General features: G+C 45.0%; 1 protein-coding gene across 1 annotated transcript in view; it reads right to left on the minus strand.

Annotated features, from left to right (window-relative positions):
• The window catches only part of XYLT1 (xylosyltransferase 1), a 656,093-nt gene extending 641,770 nt beyond the window's left edge, over positions 1 to 14,323 (minus strand). Inside the window, exon 1 of the mRNA XM_073591126.1 lies at positions 13,956 to 14,323. Within this exon, the coding sequence (XP_073447227.1) occupies positions 13,956 to 14,225 (270 nt within the window). The 5' untranslated portion in view covers positions 14,226 to 14,323. The remainder of the gene's footprint in view (positions 1 to 13,955) is intronic.
• Between the last annotated feature and the right edge of the window lie 5,080 nt (positions 14,324 to 19,403).

The raw sequence follows: 19,403 nt of genomic DNA on the forward strand, positions 1-19,403 counted from the left end.
CTGTGTTCGCGTGTTCGAACAAATTTTTTGCCTGTTCGCATGTTCTGCTGCGAACCGAACCGGGGGGTGTTCGGCTCATCCCTAGACATTAAGTGGACAGTGCATGGTCAAGGGTTGTGCAGTGCACCTCTGTCACAAAGGTGTATTGGGGTTCTGCATGGCACCACTTTGCACCATTGCAATTAGCATGGCAGTGCTTCCGCGCTGTGCCAATGCACATGCATGCTCCTGTGTGTTGTGCCAACACACAGGAGCATGCATGTTCCCACAACGCGATATTGTGGACGGCTAAATGCATAAACACAACATCTAAGCAAAGGAAAAAGTAATCTAGGAAGCATAAGTTTATATTCACAGATGACCTCTCCCGTACATTTAGATAAGCTAAACGCAGGAGTGCCAATGCCAATTCTGTTATTCCTGTTATTATTACCCATTTAAAAAGAATATCCACAAGCAGTGAGAGTGGCAAGATCTTCATTTTCCTAGGCATCATTTTGGGCACCAAGCATTCTGCAGAGCACCCTGGGAGCGATCTCCTTAGTTGTCTCTTTAAAAAGAAAATGCTTAGGATTTTATGGGCACACTTAATGAAAGTATTCATGCCAGGGAGACATACAGCTGCAGCTCAGTTCCAAAAAGGGTTTTACAGATGTAAAAAGTAGTAAATTTAGCCCTCCGTCTGCACTACTAAAATTATCTTGGAAATCCAATCCAGGGGATATTAGAGACATGAGTTATGGCTGCAGTGCCGACTCTACATAGACGTCCTGTATGAGTCAGACAATAGACTCCATATATAAACTTACACCAAGTCATAAGGGTAATTCAGAAAAGCTAAAGCTCTGTAGCATTCATCTCTGGTAACCAACAAAATTTTACATGTCATTTTACAGTGTGAAAGCACCAGAGGCAGCAATATGATTCTCCTTCATTCTTTTTTAAATGTAACACACTGCATTTGAGCCTTTAGTTGTCACGTAAACCTTCTGACTGACATCACTTTGGACAAAGATGCACAATATATCCCCCATCGTGAAAGGGTTAAACAGTGTCAGTAGTCTTTAGGTTATGAAGGAACCCTCTGTTATGGTGGCTGGCTGTACAGTACAATTTTAGTTTTGGTGTGACAGATTTTAACTATTACTATATTACTAAACACTAAAGACAGGTCCACTTTTTGCACACAAGAAGAGGTAAGGGTTGTAAAATATTGTAGGCTCAAAAATATAGGTATCACATCCTATATAACTAGATATTAAAGGGAAAAGGACAGACTTTTGGGTTAACCGAAAACTGCTAATTACTGGCAACCCCCAGGGTTACAAACAAGATAGGTCTGTAGGTTTGTTCTTAAGTTGAATTTGTTTGTAAGTCAGAACAGGTAAATTTTTTAAGTGTAGCTCCAGTTACAAAAATAATGTTTACATTTTTTGGATAGCATAGGGAATAGTTAACACCCCTGTAACATTTGTTTCGCTGTCTTTGCCCTGGTTCAGAAGATTTCACCTCACTTTCTGTGCCTATGACAATTGGATTTTGAAAATTTTGGGTTGTTGTGGAAACAAGGATTGGTGGTAAAGCTTCAGTGGAGACACCTTTTTCCCATGATAACGCTTACAGGAGTGAAGTTCCTTTCCTAGGGGTAGATTTCCTCTCACTTCCTGTTGTCTCCCTCCACTTGTAAGAGTCGTTTGTAAGTCGGATGTTTGTAAATCGGGGACCGCCTGCATGAATGCCGAAAAAACTATGGTTAAACTTCACTATCACAAGGGGGCTTACAAGCCCAATCCTTCTCACTACAGAAGAGCCGCCCAGATCACTTTTACTGAACAGAAGGCTGTAAAAAATGATACCAAGCTCATGTCTGCAGTTAAAACCACTTGCTGCCAAGGATGTGTTTATATGTTTAGTAGCGAGCAAGTGGCTACAAGTGTGCTATCAAGTATAGTCAATAAAATGCATCCATCACCTAGATATTCAACAACCATCAGCAATTTATCACTCTCTTATTACTCTCTAGTTCAGTATTTCTCAACTTTTTTCAGTCAAGGCACCCTTTAAAAATGATGGACAATCTCAGGGCACCATTTAAAAATTATGGACAGTCTCGAGGCACCACATTCTAAAATGTAGAAGTTCACTGCTCACAGGTAATTACCTCTCCTAGGTTCAGCTGTCTCCACAATCAAGCAGGGTGAAGGCTCTGCTTGCAACAGGAGTGACAGGAAAAATAAATAGTTGGATAGCCGCACTCCAAAAAATTCACCGTTATTGTAGAAAAATGGATATCAGAGCATCACAAATGGGTACAGACTAACTTTCTAGGATCTGACGCGTTTCACACCAGGTGCCTATCCAGCTATTTATTTTTCCTACATTCTAAAATGTAAAAACTATTATAATAGTACTATTAGGAATAGTTTTACATAATAGTTTCACATAATGCAGCATCATCCACAAGTCCAAGTAGAACACTCAACATTAGAAGTGATTTATTCTTCCAAAGCAAATACACTTTTGCAAACTGGTACTGACTGACTAGTATTTCAATGTTTCTCTTCTCCCTCAGTTTTTCTCCATCAGCTAATGTGACCCCAACGCTTATGGAGAGGGGCAGGGGAGGGTCAGACAAGGATGCTATGCAGGCGACTGACATCCTCCTTATCAACTGATGATGCCATTGGTCGTTAGGACGCCGGCAGCTAGAAGGTTGCAGTGGTGCACACCTGTGACTTAAGACGTGTACACACTATAAGAAGAGCGGGCAAACATTTTCGTCCAAAGAATTTTCATACAATTTTCGTATAGTGTGTTCACAACTTTCGACAGCCGATTCCAAAATTTCCCGAAGGGACAAACTCCAAAATTTTTTTCGTACTGGAACAGAATGAACGATTTTCGTTTAATGTGTACCATTTTCATATGATTTTCGTACAAGAAAAATCAGAAAAGAAAGCCTGCGCATGATCAGAAACAATGAACAACAAAAAGAAGCCTTGGTCGTATGAGAAATTTCGTACAAATTTTCCTTCATCGGTTCCGATTTGCTGTGAAAAGTCAAACGAACTTTCGCCCGATTTTCTTATAGTGTGTACCCCAATTAAGTGTAACTAAAAGGCAGCCTTCATCCACATGCTGACTTGTATACGATTTTTGGGCAATTTTTAGGCATTTTGCCAAGGCACCCCTGAGGAAACCTCAAGGCACCCTGGTTGAAAAAGGCTGCTCAATTGAATGCCTTCATTATTTTTACACATTAGGACAGTTTTCTGGAACTGTCCAATCAGATTCATACCCTGAGTGAAAAAACTTTAATTTGGATCAGTGCTTAGATTAGCACAGAGGCTTAGTGGTTAGCACTTGGGCCCCCAGTTCACTTTCAGTATAGAGTTTGCATGTTCTCCCTGTGCTTGTGAATCATCTCCTTTTCATACTGGCCTAATATGTGTGTGTGTTTGTATGTACAGTATATATGCTAGATAGGGACCTTAGATTGCAAGCTCCTCGAGGGCAGGGACTGTAAAGCACTGCTTAAATTGTCAGTGCTATATAAAATACCTGTAATAAATAAATGAAAGATCAAAAGAAGCAAATATTTCTACACATCAATGTAAATAACACCATCAAACATATAAATATCTGTATACCTAAATAAATGTTAAACAAAAAAAAGGAATATGACATTTAGCTGGTTCCTACTATTTTTCCTGCCAAGCTCAAAGATAAATGAGAGAATACAAAGAGTCATCCTCCACAAGACAAAAAAGCCTCTGCAAATCCACTATCCAGACGCTCCCTATTATTCCAGGACTCCACACAATAGGCTCCACAAACGCTTTGTACACGGAGAAATCCGGGACCCCGCTACTAGTTTCAGTAGAAATATTGCAATCATAAATCCTCTCAAAGGAAACAGAATAACAGTAATACAAATCCACTCACAAGACAACATCTGTCAGATGCTATTGGAAAATTGCACTCTTAGAAAAGTGCCCTGTGGTTAATGGTATAGACTGAAGCTGTTACAGACACACGGAACACTTTGTGATGGCTGAAATGTCCTTTTTGGTTACTTAAAGGATGGAAGCAAAACAATAGCAGGCAAGGGTGTCCATAATCCCTGCACAATTCTGTGGATTATCTTTCTGGTATGATTTACTAGTGCATTTGGATTTCTGCATGTGGCACTTCTGTGACAATTGTATAGTTAACAACATACTGAGACAATTATCGGCGAGGCTCCAATGATGGACAGCAACTCACAATACTGTCCCAGAAGGACATTATAGTGCCACCCGGCCAAATTTACAAAACTGGATTACATAACCATTCTTCTTGCATTTTAGTGACCCTTTTTAGAAAACCTCATTCTGTAAGTTAAACTATTTTTGATGTATTTTATTTGAAAAATATTAAATTATAAAAAAAATGTTTATTAATTATTTAATAATTAGAATACACTAGCAATAAAGGAAAATATCATTTAGTTATTGATTTGATCAGTTTTCAAAGCAGGGTGAAATTTTCCAAACCTTGGACTCTCGCTCCTCTATAATTTGTACTTTTTCTTATCTCTGAATCATTCTGACTTTGAACATTGATAAGAGTATTGTTCTTCTTTTTTTTTTTTTTATTTCCTTCATATACTGGTGTATATTTCCTTCATATACTGCCTTTCTTTACATGGATGAACCTTTGGAATAACCTTACAGGCTCAGGGTAGTCCTGCTAATAATTACTACTTCTACAGTTCACGGTACATTAGTGTGATGGTCACTGGGAAGAATACTCCTTACAGTTGTTATTGGGAGGAATTCGCAGATAGCTAAAAGGGTAAATGGTGTCATTGATTACTCATCTCCGAGGCAGACATTGCTCATGCTCATGCCTCAGTGAGCCCCTAGTAACCTCTGGAGGAAGTCTGGTTAGGAAAGGCTGATTTATGAATAGTGTAAGTAAACCCCCTTATCGTTTTCAGCCAAGGAAGCCACCATCTTTTCCTCTGTTTAATCTACAACTGCCACGATGCTGCACATGTGATCAGTTATGACAACAGCCATTGGATGGTTTGACAGTTTGGGTGAGAGCACAACCAATGGGAGTGTTACATTTCGGCATGTGCCAGAAATTAAACTGTATTATGGATGGGTTTACTTCCACTGAACTCAAAAAATGAAAAAGGTTTGTGGGGCTGCATCTGTTTATTCTTGAGGACCAGGTAAAGAAGATTTACTTACCTGATTCTCCACTTCAGCAGGCTCCTCCGTGCTGCTAGACCAGTCCATCAGTGCCCATCCGTGCAGCCTCATCAGTGTCCATCAATGCTGCCTTATCAGTGCAGCCTTATCAGCGCACATCAAGGAAGAAGAAAAATTATCTATTTGCAAAAACTTTTTTTTTCAAAATTTTCAGTCTTTTTTTCTTTTGTTTAACAAAAAATAAAAAATAAAACAGTGGTAAATAAATGCCGCCAAAAGAAAGCTATTTGTCTGAAAAAAATGATTTAGACACAGTGTCGCATGACTGAATAATTGCCATTTAAGGTGTGACAGCGCTGATATCTGAAAATTGGCCTGGGCAGGAAGGGGGTGAAACTGCCAGTACTGAAGTTATATTTCCTTTTACTAGGCAAACTGTCCAAAAATGGCAGTTACAGGGTTGAGATAAACCATTTACCATTAGTGCTTACAACGGTCAGCTTTTATTTAATTATGTAAGACATCCAGGGGAGGAAAAAAAATGTCCTCTTTGCATGAGGCCTTATTGTCATTGCACGCACAGAGGATTTCACAAGTGTTAACCAAATATCAGTAGAAGGTGGAATATCAGTGAGATTTAAAAAAAAAAAAAAAAAAAAAGAACTTGAAGGGCGCCTGGTATGCATTTTTTGGCGTGCCTTCAATGCACATTAAACACGTCAAAGGCATGTTGTTATTGTCAGCATTAGTATTTTTCGCAAGTGTGAACTTAGCTTTAGGGTTCTCACACCTTTCAGGTGTGATGAAGTGTGTGCACTTATTTTGCATGTTTCCGCGCATTCCCAAGCATCACATTTTGGGCACATAAAGTGGTAGTAAACCGCTGAAAAAAAAAAAATTTTAAAAACCTGCAAGACAATAGCATAATGTGCTAGTATGCATCGCATACTAGCACATTATGAAATACTTACCTTGGAACGAAGCCCCCGCAGTGGCGCCCACTCACCGCTGAGGGGACAGACATGTTTCCCCGACGTTTATTCTGGACCCGCGGGCTCCAGCGCTGTGAGTGGCCAGAGCCGCGATGATGTCACTACCGTGCATGCAGGGTGGATATTTCCTTAACCGTGCAGGTTTAGGAGATATTCATTTTACCTACAGGTTAGCCTTAATATAGGCTTACCTGTAGGTAAAAAAATCACCAAGTGGGGTATACAACCGCTTTAATTTCAAAAGGCTCCCCTATGCACAAGAAACATGCAAACAAATTGGCCCACCCATTTTAAAAATTGTGCCGCACCAAAATGAATGGTACTGTGGTATAATGCCTCTTAGCTCAGGTGAACATGTTTGCGTTAGCAAGATGCGGGGGGTGCCATTACACCAGACAACAATTGTGTGCACAGATTTTTATCAAGTATTGTCACCCAGAAGAAGTGGATGTTTTGCAATATTATACATTTTGAATAAGCATGCTACAATGTAGCAAAGTTAAAGCTCAGTCAGGACACAGTGTACAAGTCCAAGTCAACACGTCCTTGAGCTGTGGCATGAACAATATGCACTATAGTACAGTATTTTTGATTCCTGCATTGAAAATACATTGTATGGTCATCCAGACCCTGAACGGCCTTGTTACCTCCTCACTCCATTCTCCCCTCCCTCTCCTGTCCAAGCCCAGGAGCCCCGCTGCAGGTGAGCCAATTCAATGGTGGCTGGTGGGTCGGCGGGTCTTCTCCTCCAGCCATGCTCTCTGCTCTCCTCCACCTCCTAGGCGTCCAATAGGATCAACTGGCATTTTTGGCCAATCAGCAAAACGGGTCTCGTAACCCGCTTCCTGATTGGCCTGGGAGGAAGATTAGTGTGAGAATAGTGAATATTCATTCGCTGTTGTCACACAACTGGGTGGGCTCGGAGCGCAGTGCTCTGCACCCCAAGCCCACCCTTTTTTGAAGCCTATTAGAGCCTCTGGCTCTAATCATGTGCTTCAAACCCCCTCCCCATTGGAATCCATGGTCCGGCGTCCCTGTATGTAAATCAGGGGGCCGGACACATGGATGGGGGGCAGTGCCCGTGCGCCCTCTATGGATGGGCCACCACTGGAGCTCTGGCAGAAAAAAAAACACCATGGAAATCTAAGGACCAATGCACACTAGTGCAATAGCTGGTGTTTTTCCACACTGTAAAATGCAGGTCACTGCTAGAACACAGACAATTGTTTTCTATGTGCTATTCACTCTGAAAGACCAAAAATGTGCTGCAATGATCTGCGATACAATGCAGACGTACTGCTTTTTATTGCAGAGCACTGTACAGAAGCGCAACACAGTTGTACAGTTACAGGAATGAAGCGCCACTTTTGTGCACTTCAAATAAAGTTTCTTCAAACAAAAAAAGGGAGCAGTGTGATGTGCTGGATCAAGTGCCACACCGCCAGCTCACTGCACCTGGAATCGTCAGCTATTGAAAAGTACGCCACTGCCGAATGCCCTCTTGGGAGCTGGCCGTTGATGTGTGAACAGGCCCTAAATCAATATACCGTTTAGTTTATACATGGACAGTGTCACCTTTTTTCACTGCATACACATCAACTTCTCCACAACTGAAGACCAGTGTATGGATGTTTACAATCAAGAGGACAAGTCATCAATTTATTTGCATAGTAAATATCAGACGCGATGACATTGAGCCCATTCATGCAAAGTGCTATCTTTCTTAGTACAAGACATGCTTACTTTGTTAAAGCTCTGCTCATTACTGAAAACCCAGTGTTTAAGGCCTCATGCACGCTGCAACTCTTCTAAACAAACGCCTTTCTCCTGGTAGGGGAAAGCAGAGCCGCATTTGTTCAAACATGTTTAGATGCATCCAGGCGCATCCAGCATTATGGTCTTCATTTAAATGGCCATAATATTAATTTATTTTGGCCACTGAAATGAATTAATGTTCAAGTGCTAAACCCACCTAGCGCTTAAGCGTGTTTACATGCATTAGGGCACGTCAGACTTTTATTTTGTGGCAAAATGCCTCTCTCCTGAACGCACTTTTTTCTGCCTCTAAACGCCAGTATACACCTATGTATGCATGGACACATGCTGTAAGATAACATAGGGGGAATTTAGAAGGGCATTTTAAAAATATATAAAATACACTCCTGAAAGCGGTGTTTTTGATGTTTAGTGTGCAGGATGCCTAAATATTCAGAATGAAAAGGATCCATCATACACTTTGCATGCATAGTGTATATTGCGAAACCATTTATCCAGTAAATACAGATCACGGCTGATAGTTTGAACGAGCCTTAAAGGTACAGACACACAATTATGTATTCTATGCTATACGTTTGTGGGTTCATTATCCTTGGATTGACATTTCTAGATTTGATCACATCAGTTTGATGTTTAATATGCTCCATGTATGTATGTTACAGCATCTTGCTCATTCATAGACAATTAAATAGACACGCATGCTTATGAGACATACTGGGCAGATTCCCTAAATTTAGATAGTTAATTAATAAATAATTAATATATTTCTATAGCAGTTTTCTCCCTGGGGACTCAAACCATTTTATATGCTGTTGGGGCAAATGGTGAAGAAGCCAGTCAGTGGAATATCATACTAGACAGGAGCTAACTAACCTACCAGCATGGAGTGCAGGAGGAAATCCATGCAAGCACAGTGGCTTAGGCTGGTTATACATACAATTTTCTTGTACAGTTTTCCTTTAGATTTACCAAAACCATATAATATGAGGTCAAACCTAAACACTTTTAATTTGTATGTAATCAAGCAGGCCCTTGCACTACACAGTTGAAGGTAAATCTAAAGGAAATTGAATAAGGAAACAATATAATGTATGGCCAGCTTTAGTGGTTAGCCCTTCTGCCTTGTAGAACTAGGGTCATCAGTTTGAATCTTAACCATGGCACTACCTGTTTGGAGTTTACTATAAATTACCCCTAGTATGTGTATGTATACATGTGAGTTAAGGACCATAAATTATAAGCTTGAGGGAAGGGACTGATTTGAATGTACAATACACGTAAAACACTGTGTAAATTACTGGTGCTATACAAATGCCTGTAATAAATAAATAACAAGCACGGAGTGAACATGCAAACTCCATGCAGATAGTGTTCTGACCTAAACAAGAACTTCAGTGCTGCAGGCAGAAGTCCTAACTGCTGTGCTGGCCTCCCCCCTGCCTTTTTCTTTTGCTGTTCTGCAGTCCAGGGGATGTTCGGAGTCCACGCACAGAGGACGTAATTGGAGAATTCACATTAATTATGTTCTGATAGCTTATCATGAAGCGTACTGTGTGCTGTACTTGTTTTTCAAGTTTTTAAAAATTCACTAATGTTCTCTATTATTTTTGTATCTATGTACGAGTCGAATACAGCTTTTCACAGGTTTATACATTCTGTCTACACCCATACAGGAAGGATAAAATCAATGACTCTATATTGAAGTTTCTACAGTTTGCGTTCTGATATTCGTTAAAGGGCCTTGGTTATATAGCTGAAGTTATATCCTGGATAAGATTGATTTTACAAAATTGTCGATAAAATATACAATATGGGAAAATATAGCCGTTCTTGTGCTGTGAACTGCGTTTCCTGACAACACTTACATGTTGTTGAAGTGGTGCGGGTTAATCAATTTTTCAAGCATCATAACTAGCCCTGGGGAAAAAACTTTGCCAAGTCCCCACAAAATGTCTTTAAAATGAATTCCATCTGCCAAAATAGAAATCCTTTTGCGCGTCTTTTCAAATAATCCCCATACCTAATCAAAATGACACTTTTAGTTATGAGATACTGCAGTTAAAACTGGAATGAATACTTGAATTACTATTAGGGAGAAAATGGGGTATAAATAATACCAGTGCTCACTACGCAGGGTACAATTTGATTGTCCAATCTCCTTTAGATTTACCAACCCATGTAGTGCAAGGGCCAGCCTAATTGAATACAAATTGTTGTATGGATCATTGTTGTATGGATCAGGTAGGTCCTCGTATGGTAAATCTAAAGTAAGATTGTAATGTGTATGGTGCCTCTTAATTACCCCCTCAATTTGGTGCCCATTAATTACCTCCTCATTTTTAAAGTACAAAGGTTCCTGCTGTCACTGAAATCAACTACTCAAGGAGGTTGATTTACTAAAGGCAAATACACTGTGCGCCGGATGTTCAGTTGCGTTAGATCTAAGGGGAAGATCTAAAATAAGGGAAAGCTCTGCTGATTTCTATCATCCAATCATGTGCAAGCAAAAATGCTGTTTTTTTTTTCTTTTCCTTGCATGTTCCCCTCAGATCTAGAGCAACTGTACTTGCAGTGCACAGACTATTTGCCTTTAGTAAATTAACCCCAAGGTAAAGTCATTAGATCAGGCTAAAGTCAGGCCAACCGACAAGACCCACACTAAACATACCTATACCTATGCAGGCAGAGCCACTAATGAAACGATGTAAAGTCGTCCTAATAAAAGACAAGCCCCTCACTTAAGAGTGTCACAGCCCGGCAGCAATGAACTGTAAAACCCTGCAAAGACATCAGCTGATCTCATAATAAAAAATGAATTTGTCACAACAGAACGATGAAGTCCAACCAACCATCAGAAAGAACATTTGTAGAAGATAGACTCTTCCTACATGACCAGATCTCTTTTATGACAAATCCCACATAAAAGATGGTGGGACTCACATTTAACCATATGGTGACAACTCAACAGGTAAAAGGATTGTCAAGCATGACAAAGAAGGTCATGAACAGAGATCTCAAGGATATAATTTGTATGTCAGAAAAGGCACTTTGTAGAAAACCCATTTAAATATAAAAGGAATAACATTTACTAAAATGGACAGTTTTAATTGAAAACAAATATAGCAACCAACCAAATATCAAACAAATAAATAAGAATAAACACTTGAATTTCATACAAAAAACTGAGAACCCTATTCTTTAAGACAGACTTTCTCAAATGGTTTTCCCCCTGAGGACCCCTTGAAAAAATGCTTTAGCTCTCAGGGAACCCCTGCTAAAAATGATTATATCTACAGCTGATGGCACGTTAGAGGGATCGGTAAATTGTAGATACAGAAATAAATAAAGAATGGAAAATGTGGCATACCTAGAGTATCTGAAACCCGAAGTCTGTGTAGTAGTGACCTCTTACATTTATGACAACAGACAAGTGTTCCCACACATTACATGTGAACCCTTACTTTGGATGTAAATGGACAAATGTTTCCATATATTGGTGGTCAGTGTAAAAGTGAACACTTATATTGGATGTCAATTGACAAGTGTTCCCATGCACCGGTGGTCAGTATAGCAGCGACCCCTTAAATTTGGTGTCAATCGACAAGTGTTCCCATATATTGGTGGTCAGTGTAGAAGTGAACCCTTATATTGGATGTCAATCGACAAGCATCCCCATAGACTGGTAGTCAGTATAGCAGTGACCCCTTAAATTTGGTGTCAATGGGTAAGTGTTCCCATAAATTGGTGATCAGTGTAGAAGTGACCTCTTACATTCAGCGTCAACAGACAAGTGCTTCCCTACATTGGTGGTCAGTGTAGAAGTGAACCCTTATACTGGATGTCAATGGGCAATTGTTCCCATACACTGGTGGTCAGTGTAGCAGTGACCCCTTCAATTTGGTGTCAATGGACAAGTGTTCCCATAGGTGGTCAGTTTACATTCGGTGTCAACAGACAAGTGTTCTCCTACATTAGTGGTTAGTGTAGAAGCAAACTCTTATACTGAATGTCAATGGGCAAGTGTTCCAATACATTGGTGGTTAATATAGAAGTGACCCCTTACATTGGATGTCAATGGACAAGTTTTACCGTACATTGTTGGTCAAAGTAGAAGTGTACATTTGTTGGTAATGGGCAAGTGTTTCTATACATTGGTGGTCAGTGAAGAAATTCCCCATTACATTTATTATCAATGAACAAGTGTTCCCATATATGATTAGTGTTCAGTGTAGAAGTGAACCCTTACATTGGATCCAAATGGAAAAGTGTTCTAATACACTGGTGGTCAGAGTAGAAGTGATCCATTACATTGGATGTAAATGAACAAGCGTTCCCGTACATTGTTGTTTAGTGTAGAAGCAACCCCTTACATTGGATGTAAATGGACAAGTGTTCCCGTACATTTGTGGTCAGTCTAGAAGAGACCCTTTACATTGGATGTCAGTAGAAAATTGTCCTTTAAATTGATGTTCAATGTAGATGGGAGATCAATCCATCACAGTTTACTGCTCAAGGAACCTCTGGAGGAACCCTGGTTGAGAAAGACTGCTTTAAGATTATGTAGTACAGCTACTACCGAAATAAAGGGATTAACTGACAGACTATACTGGGGTGAAAAACTGGAAATAAAGTGAAGCTGTTACCCATAGCACCTTATTATCTTTGAGTGGAAACAAATATTCTACTGAGAAACAGATCCACTTCTTTTCTATCCTCCTCAGTGTACCTTCTATATGTGAAAGAAGGGGACAGTAAATATCATGCATTCAGTTAAAATAGAAATCATGGTTACGCATATAACTGCAAAGGCACCAACAGAATAGTATTTTTTCTACCAGCGAATATCTTCGAACCATACTTCCACATCAGCCATACATTGAACACCAAATAGAGCTGCCCTGAAAATCAGGCTTCTATACGGGAAGATTAAACCTCCTTTGCAATGCCTGTGATCTCAGAGATGGAAAAATGGCTACGGGAGCCCCACTGCTGCATCTCAGTCTGAGTCTTTTTTTGTCACTTTCTCATGCTAGAACAAGCAGAGGAGACGTGAGCGACAAATCAGAGCAGCACATCACACAGGGAAGTCACATTCCGCTTGAACACGTCTGCTATTCTCCACAAGAGCTGATCACAAAAACGCAACAGCTAACAGAGCCCACACATGATGCCTTCATGAAACACCTAATTCCACAGGCAGGCTCCCCCATTCCCCCCAACCACTGGATGAATGGCCCAATCACCATTTAGATTTATTCCAGTGATAGGTGCTAATGATGCCAATCCATCGCCACCATCTCTCTTGTGACATCCAAGCAACTGAATGCCATGAGTGTCATAGGGAAACCCACTACCTAACGCCATGGTGACAAACCTTCTCGTATACAATCTAACCTACACAATTTAGCATCTTTGAGTGGTGGACGCACACGTACCGAACTGATAGAACGATTCTTCACAGAATCGAACAATACAATCTGATCTATGAATTATCGGAAAGACACCTACTGTCTCATCGATCGATTTCACTGAAATTTTTTGGGATAAGAATCTGATCTTTGAGCGATCTTTCCAATTCGACAATGCAATTGTCTATAAAATCAACCATTTATTATCCATGCAGAATCACATTGTATGAAACATGCTAACGACTGACGTAAACTTTTAATTTGATCAGACCGCCGTTGACAGATGACGTGGTCCTGTGGACTGGGTCACGTTACAATTTTTTGCACTTTTTCCTTCTAATCATGGCTAATGATCATTTTTCATGGCATTGGAAGCAAAGATCAAACTGAAGGGAAATGTGCATGATGGCAACACATAGGATCTCAGCAATTCTAGAAGACCCGACAAAAGTTTTTAACTCCCTGGATCTCCAGACTAGCCATGCAATGCCCACCATCCAAATGGGCTGAGGATCACCTTGTTGGAAGGCAATGCTGGCTTGTCCCCATAGAAGGGACAATGGAATGGTGGCACCTACCAGAGCCTGGCTGTGCAGTGCCGCCACTGCGGCTCCTCTGCGGTGCTGCTCCTGTCCTGGCTGGGGACGCTCTCTGTCGCTGATGCTGCTGCCCCGGTCCCTCTTGTCCCGGCTGCCGCCTCCTCCTCGTTCCCCCCTTTGCTCATCGCCAGAATCCAGGCTGCTGAAATTCCATACGATCAGAGTCTGGATGAGCAGGACGGTCAGAGCCGCTACGATCGCCGAACGAGAGCGCCGGGCCAGCCTGCGAGGGCAGGAAGCCGCCACCATCTTCAGCACCCGCCTGGAGACAGAGCCCCAGCCGATCCTCCGCCGATCCTCTTCTGTCTCCCCCCCCCCAACTAGCAGGAGGAGGGAGACGTCATCAGAAGAGGAGGAGAGCTGAGCCTGGGAAGGCCACGGATGGAGCTCGGCATCCCTGGCATCCCTGCGGAGGATGGACCAGTCTGAGGACACTGATCACCTACCGTCACAGCCGATCTCCTACCATCACAGCTGATCACCTACCAGCACAGCCGATCACCTACCATCACAGCTGATCACCTACCAGCACAGCCGATCACCTACCATCACAGCTGATCACCTACCAGCACAAACGATCACCTACCATCACAGCTGATCACCTACCAGCACAGCCGATCACCTACCATCCTCCACAGCCGATCACCTACCGTCACAGCCAATCTCCTACCATCACAGCCGATCACCTACCATCACAGCCGATCACCTACCATCACAGCCGATCACCTACCATCACAGCCGATCACCTACCATCACAGCCGATCACCTACCAGCACAGCCGATCACCTACCATCACAGCTGATCACCTACCAGCACAACTGATCACCTACCATCCTCCACAGCCGATCACCTACCAGCACAGCCGATCACCTACCATCACAGCCGATCACCTACCATCACAGCCGATCACCTACCAGCACAGCCGATCACCTACCATCACAGCCGATCACCTACCAGCACAGCCGATCACCTACCAGCACAGCCGATCACCTACCATCACAGCTGATCACCTACCATCCTCCACAGCCGATCACCGACCGTCACAGCCGATCTACCGTCACAGCCGATCACCTACCAGCACAGCCGATCACCTACCATCACAGCTGATCACCTACCATCCTCCACAGCCGATCACCTACCGTCACAGCCGATCTCCTACCGTCACAGCCGATCACCTACCAGCACAGCCGATCACCTACCAGCACAGCCGATCACCTACCACCCTCCACAGCCGATCATGTACCATCACAGCCGATCATGTACCATCACAGCCGATCACCTACCACCCTCCATAGCCGATCACCTACCATCACAGCTGATCACCTACCAGCACAACCGATCACCTACCATCACAGCTGATCACCTACCATCACAGCTGATCACCTACCATCCTCCACAGCCGATCACCTACCGGCACAGCCGATCTCCTACCGTCACAGCCGATCACCTACCGTTACAGCCGATCACCTACCATCACAGCCGATCACCTACCAGCACAGCCGATCACCTACCATCACAGCCGATCACCTACCATCACAGCTGATCACCTACCACCCTCCACAGCCGATCATGTACCATCACAGCCGATAACCTACCACCCTCCATAGCCGATCACCTACCATCACAGCTTATCACCTACCATCACAGCCGATCAACTACCACCCTCCACAGCCGATCACCTACCATCACAGCCGATCACCTACCATCCTCCACAGCCGATCACCTACCGTCACAGCCAATCTCCTACCATCACAGCCGATCACCTACCAGCACAGCCGATCACCTACCAGCACAGCCGATCACCTACCATCCTCCACAGCCGATCACCTACCGTCACAGCCGATCACCTACCGTCACAGCCGATCACCTACCAGCACAGCCGATCACCTACCAGCACAGCCGATCACCTACCATCACAGCCGATCACCTACCATCCTCCATAGCCGATCACCTACCGTCACAGCCGATCACCTACCATCACAGCTTATCACCTACCATCCTCCACAGCCGATCTCCTACCATCACAGTCGATCACCTACCAGCACAGCCGATCACCTACCAGCACAGCCGATCTCCTACCGTCACAGCCGATCTACCGTCACAGCCATTCACCTAACGTCACAGCCGATCACCTACCGTCACAGCTGATCACCTACCGTCACAGCCGATCACCTACCAGCAAAGCCGATCACCTACCGTCACAGCCGATCACCTACCGTCACAGCCGATCTCCTACCGTCACAGCCGATCACCTACCAGCACAGCCGATCACCTACCGTCACAGCCGATCACCTACCGTCACAGCCGATCCCCTACCGTCACAGCCGATCTCCTACCGTCACAGCCGATCACCTACTATCACAGCTGATCACCTACCATCCTCCACAGCCGATCACCTACCATCACAGCCGATCACCTACCATCACAGCCGATCACCTACCGTCACAGCTGATCACCTACCGTCACAGCCGATCACCTACCGTCACAGCCGATCTCCTACCGTCACAGCCGATCACCTACCATCCTCCACTGCCGATCACCTACCAGCACAGCCGATCACCTACCATCACAGCCGATCACCTACCATCACAGCCGATCACCTACCATCACAGCTGATCACCTACCACCCTCCACAGCCGATCATGTACCATCAAAGCCTATCACCTACCACCCTCCATAGCCGATCACCTACCATCACAGTTTATCACCTACCATCACAGCTTATCACCTACCATCACAGCCGATCAACTACCACCCTCCACAGCCGATCACCTACCGTCACAGCCAATCTCCTACCATCACAGCCGATCACCTACCAGCACAGCCGATCACCTACCATCCTCCACAGCCGATCACCTACCGTCACAGCCGATCACCTACCGTCACAGCCGATCACCTACCAGCACAGCCGATCACCTACCATCACAGCCGATCACCTACCATCACAGCCGATCACCTACCAGCACAGCCGATCACCTACCATCACAGCCGATCACCTACCAGCACAGCCGATCACCTACCAGCACAGCCGATCACCTACCATCACAGCTGATCACCTACCATCCTCCACAGCCGATCACCTACCGTCACAGCCGATCACCTACCGTCACAGCCGATCACCTACCAGCACAGCCGATCACCTACCATCACAGCTGATCACCTACCACCCTCCACAGCCGATCATGTACCATCACAGCCGATCACCTACCACCCTCCATAGCCGATCACCTACCATCACAGCTGATCACCTACCAGCACAACCGATCACCTACCATCACAGCTGATCACCTACCATCACAGCTGATCACCTACCATCCTCCACAGCCGATCACCTACCGGCACAGCCGATCTCCTACCGTCACAGCCGATCACCTACCGTTACAGCCGATCACCTACCAGCACAGCCGATCACCTACCAGCACAGCCGATCACCTACCAGCACAGCCGATCACCTACCATCACAGCAGATCACCTACCATCACAGCTGATCACCTACCACCCTCCACAGCCGATCATGTACCATCACAGCCGATAACCTACCACCCTCCATAGCCGATCACCTACCATCACAGCTTATCACCTACCATCACAGCCGATCAACTACCACCCTCCACAGCCGATCACCTACCATCACAGCCGATCACCTACCATCACAGCTGATCACCTACCATCACAGCCGATCACCTACCATCCTCCACAGCCGATCACCTACCGTCACAGCCAATCTACCATCACAGCCGATCACCTACCAGCACAGCCGATCACCTACCAGCACAGCCGATCACCTACCATCCTCCACAGCCGATCACCTACCGTCACAGCCGATCACCTACCGTCACAGCCAATCACCTACCGTCACAGCCAATCACCTACCGTCACAGCCAATCACCTACCGTCACAGCCAATCACCTACCGTCACAGCCAATCACCTACCGTCACAGCCGATCACCTACCATCACAGCCGATCACCTACCATCACAGCCGATCACCTACCATCCTCCATAGCCGATCACCTGCCGATCACCTACCGTCACAGCCGATCACCTACCGTCACAGCCAATCACCTACCGTCACAGCCAATCACCTACCGTCACAGCCAATCACCTACCGTCACAGCCAATCACCTACCGTCACAGCCAATCACCTACCGTCACAGCCGATCACCTACCAGCACAGCCGATCACCTACCATCACAGCCGATCACCTACCATCCTCCATAGCCGATCACCTGCCGATCACCTACCGTCACAGCCGATCACCTACCATCACAGCTTATCACCTACCATCCTCCACAGCCGATCACCTACCGTCACAGCCGATCTCCTACCGTCACAGCCGATCACCTACCGTCACAGCCGATCACCTACCATCACAGCCGATCACCTACCATCACAGCCGATCACCTACCAGCACAGCCGATCACCTACCGTCACAGCCAATCACCTACCGTCACAGCCAATCACCTACCGTCACAGCCAATCACCTACCGTCACAGCCAATCACCTACCGTCACAGCCAATCACCTACCGTCACAGCCAATCACCTACCGTCACAGCCGATCACCTACCAGCACAGCCGATCACCTACCATCACAGCCGATCACCTACCATCCTCCATAGCCGATCACCTGCCGATCACCTACCGTCACAGCCGATCACCTACCATCACAGCTTATCACCTACCATCCTCCACAGCCGATCACCTACCGTCACAGCCGATCTCCTACCGTCACAGCCGATCACCTACCGTCACAGCCGATCACCTACCATCACAGCCGATCACCTACCAGCACAGCCGATCACCTACCATCACAGCCAATCACCTACCATCACAGCCAATCACCTACCAGCACAGCCAATCACCTACCAGCACAGCCAATCACCTACCATCACAGCCGATCTCCTACCGTCACAGTCGATCACCTACCAGCACAGCCGATCACCTACCAGCACAGCCGATCTCCTACCGTCACAGCCGATCTACCGTCACAGCCGATCACCTAACGTCACAGCCGATCACCTACCGTCACAGCTGATCACCTACCGTCACAGCCGATCACCTACCAGCAAAGCCGATCACCTACCGTCACAGCCGATCACCTACCGTCACAGCCGATCTCCTACCGTCACAGCCGATCTCCTACCAGCACAGCCGATCACCTACCATCACAGCCGATCACCTACCAGCACAGCCGATCACCTACCAGCACAGCCGATCACCTACCATCACAGCCGATCACCTACCATCCTCCATAGCCGATCACCTACCGTCACAGCCGATCACCTACCATCACAGCTTATCACCTACCATCCTCCACAGCCGATCTCCTACCATCACAGTCGATCACCTACCAGCACAGCCGATCACCTACCAGCACAGCCGATCTCCTACCGTCACAGCCGATCTACCGTCACAGCCATTCACCTA

The sequence above is a fragment of the Aquarana catesbeiana genome, linkage group LG06 (assembly GCF_042186555.1).
Source record: "Aquarana catesbeiana isolate 2022-GZ linkage group LG06, ASM4218655v1, whole genome shotgun sequence".
Taxonomy (NCBI): Eukaryota; Metazoa; Chordata; class Amphibia; order Anura; family Ranidae; genus Aquarana; species Aquarana catesbeiana.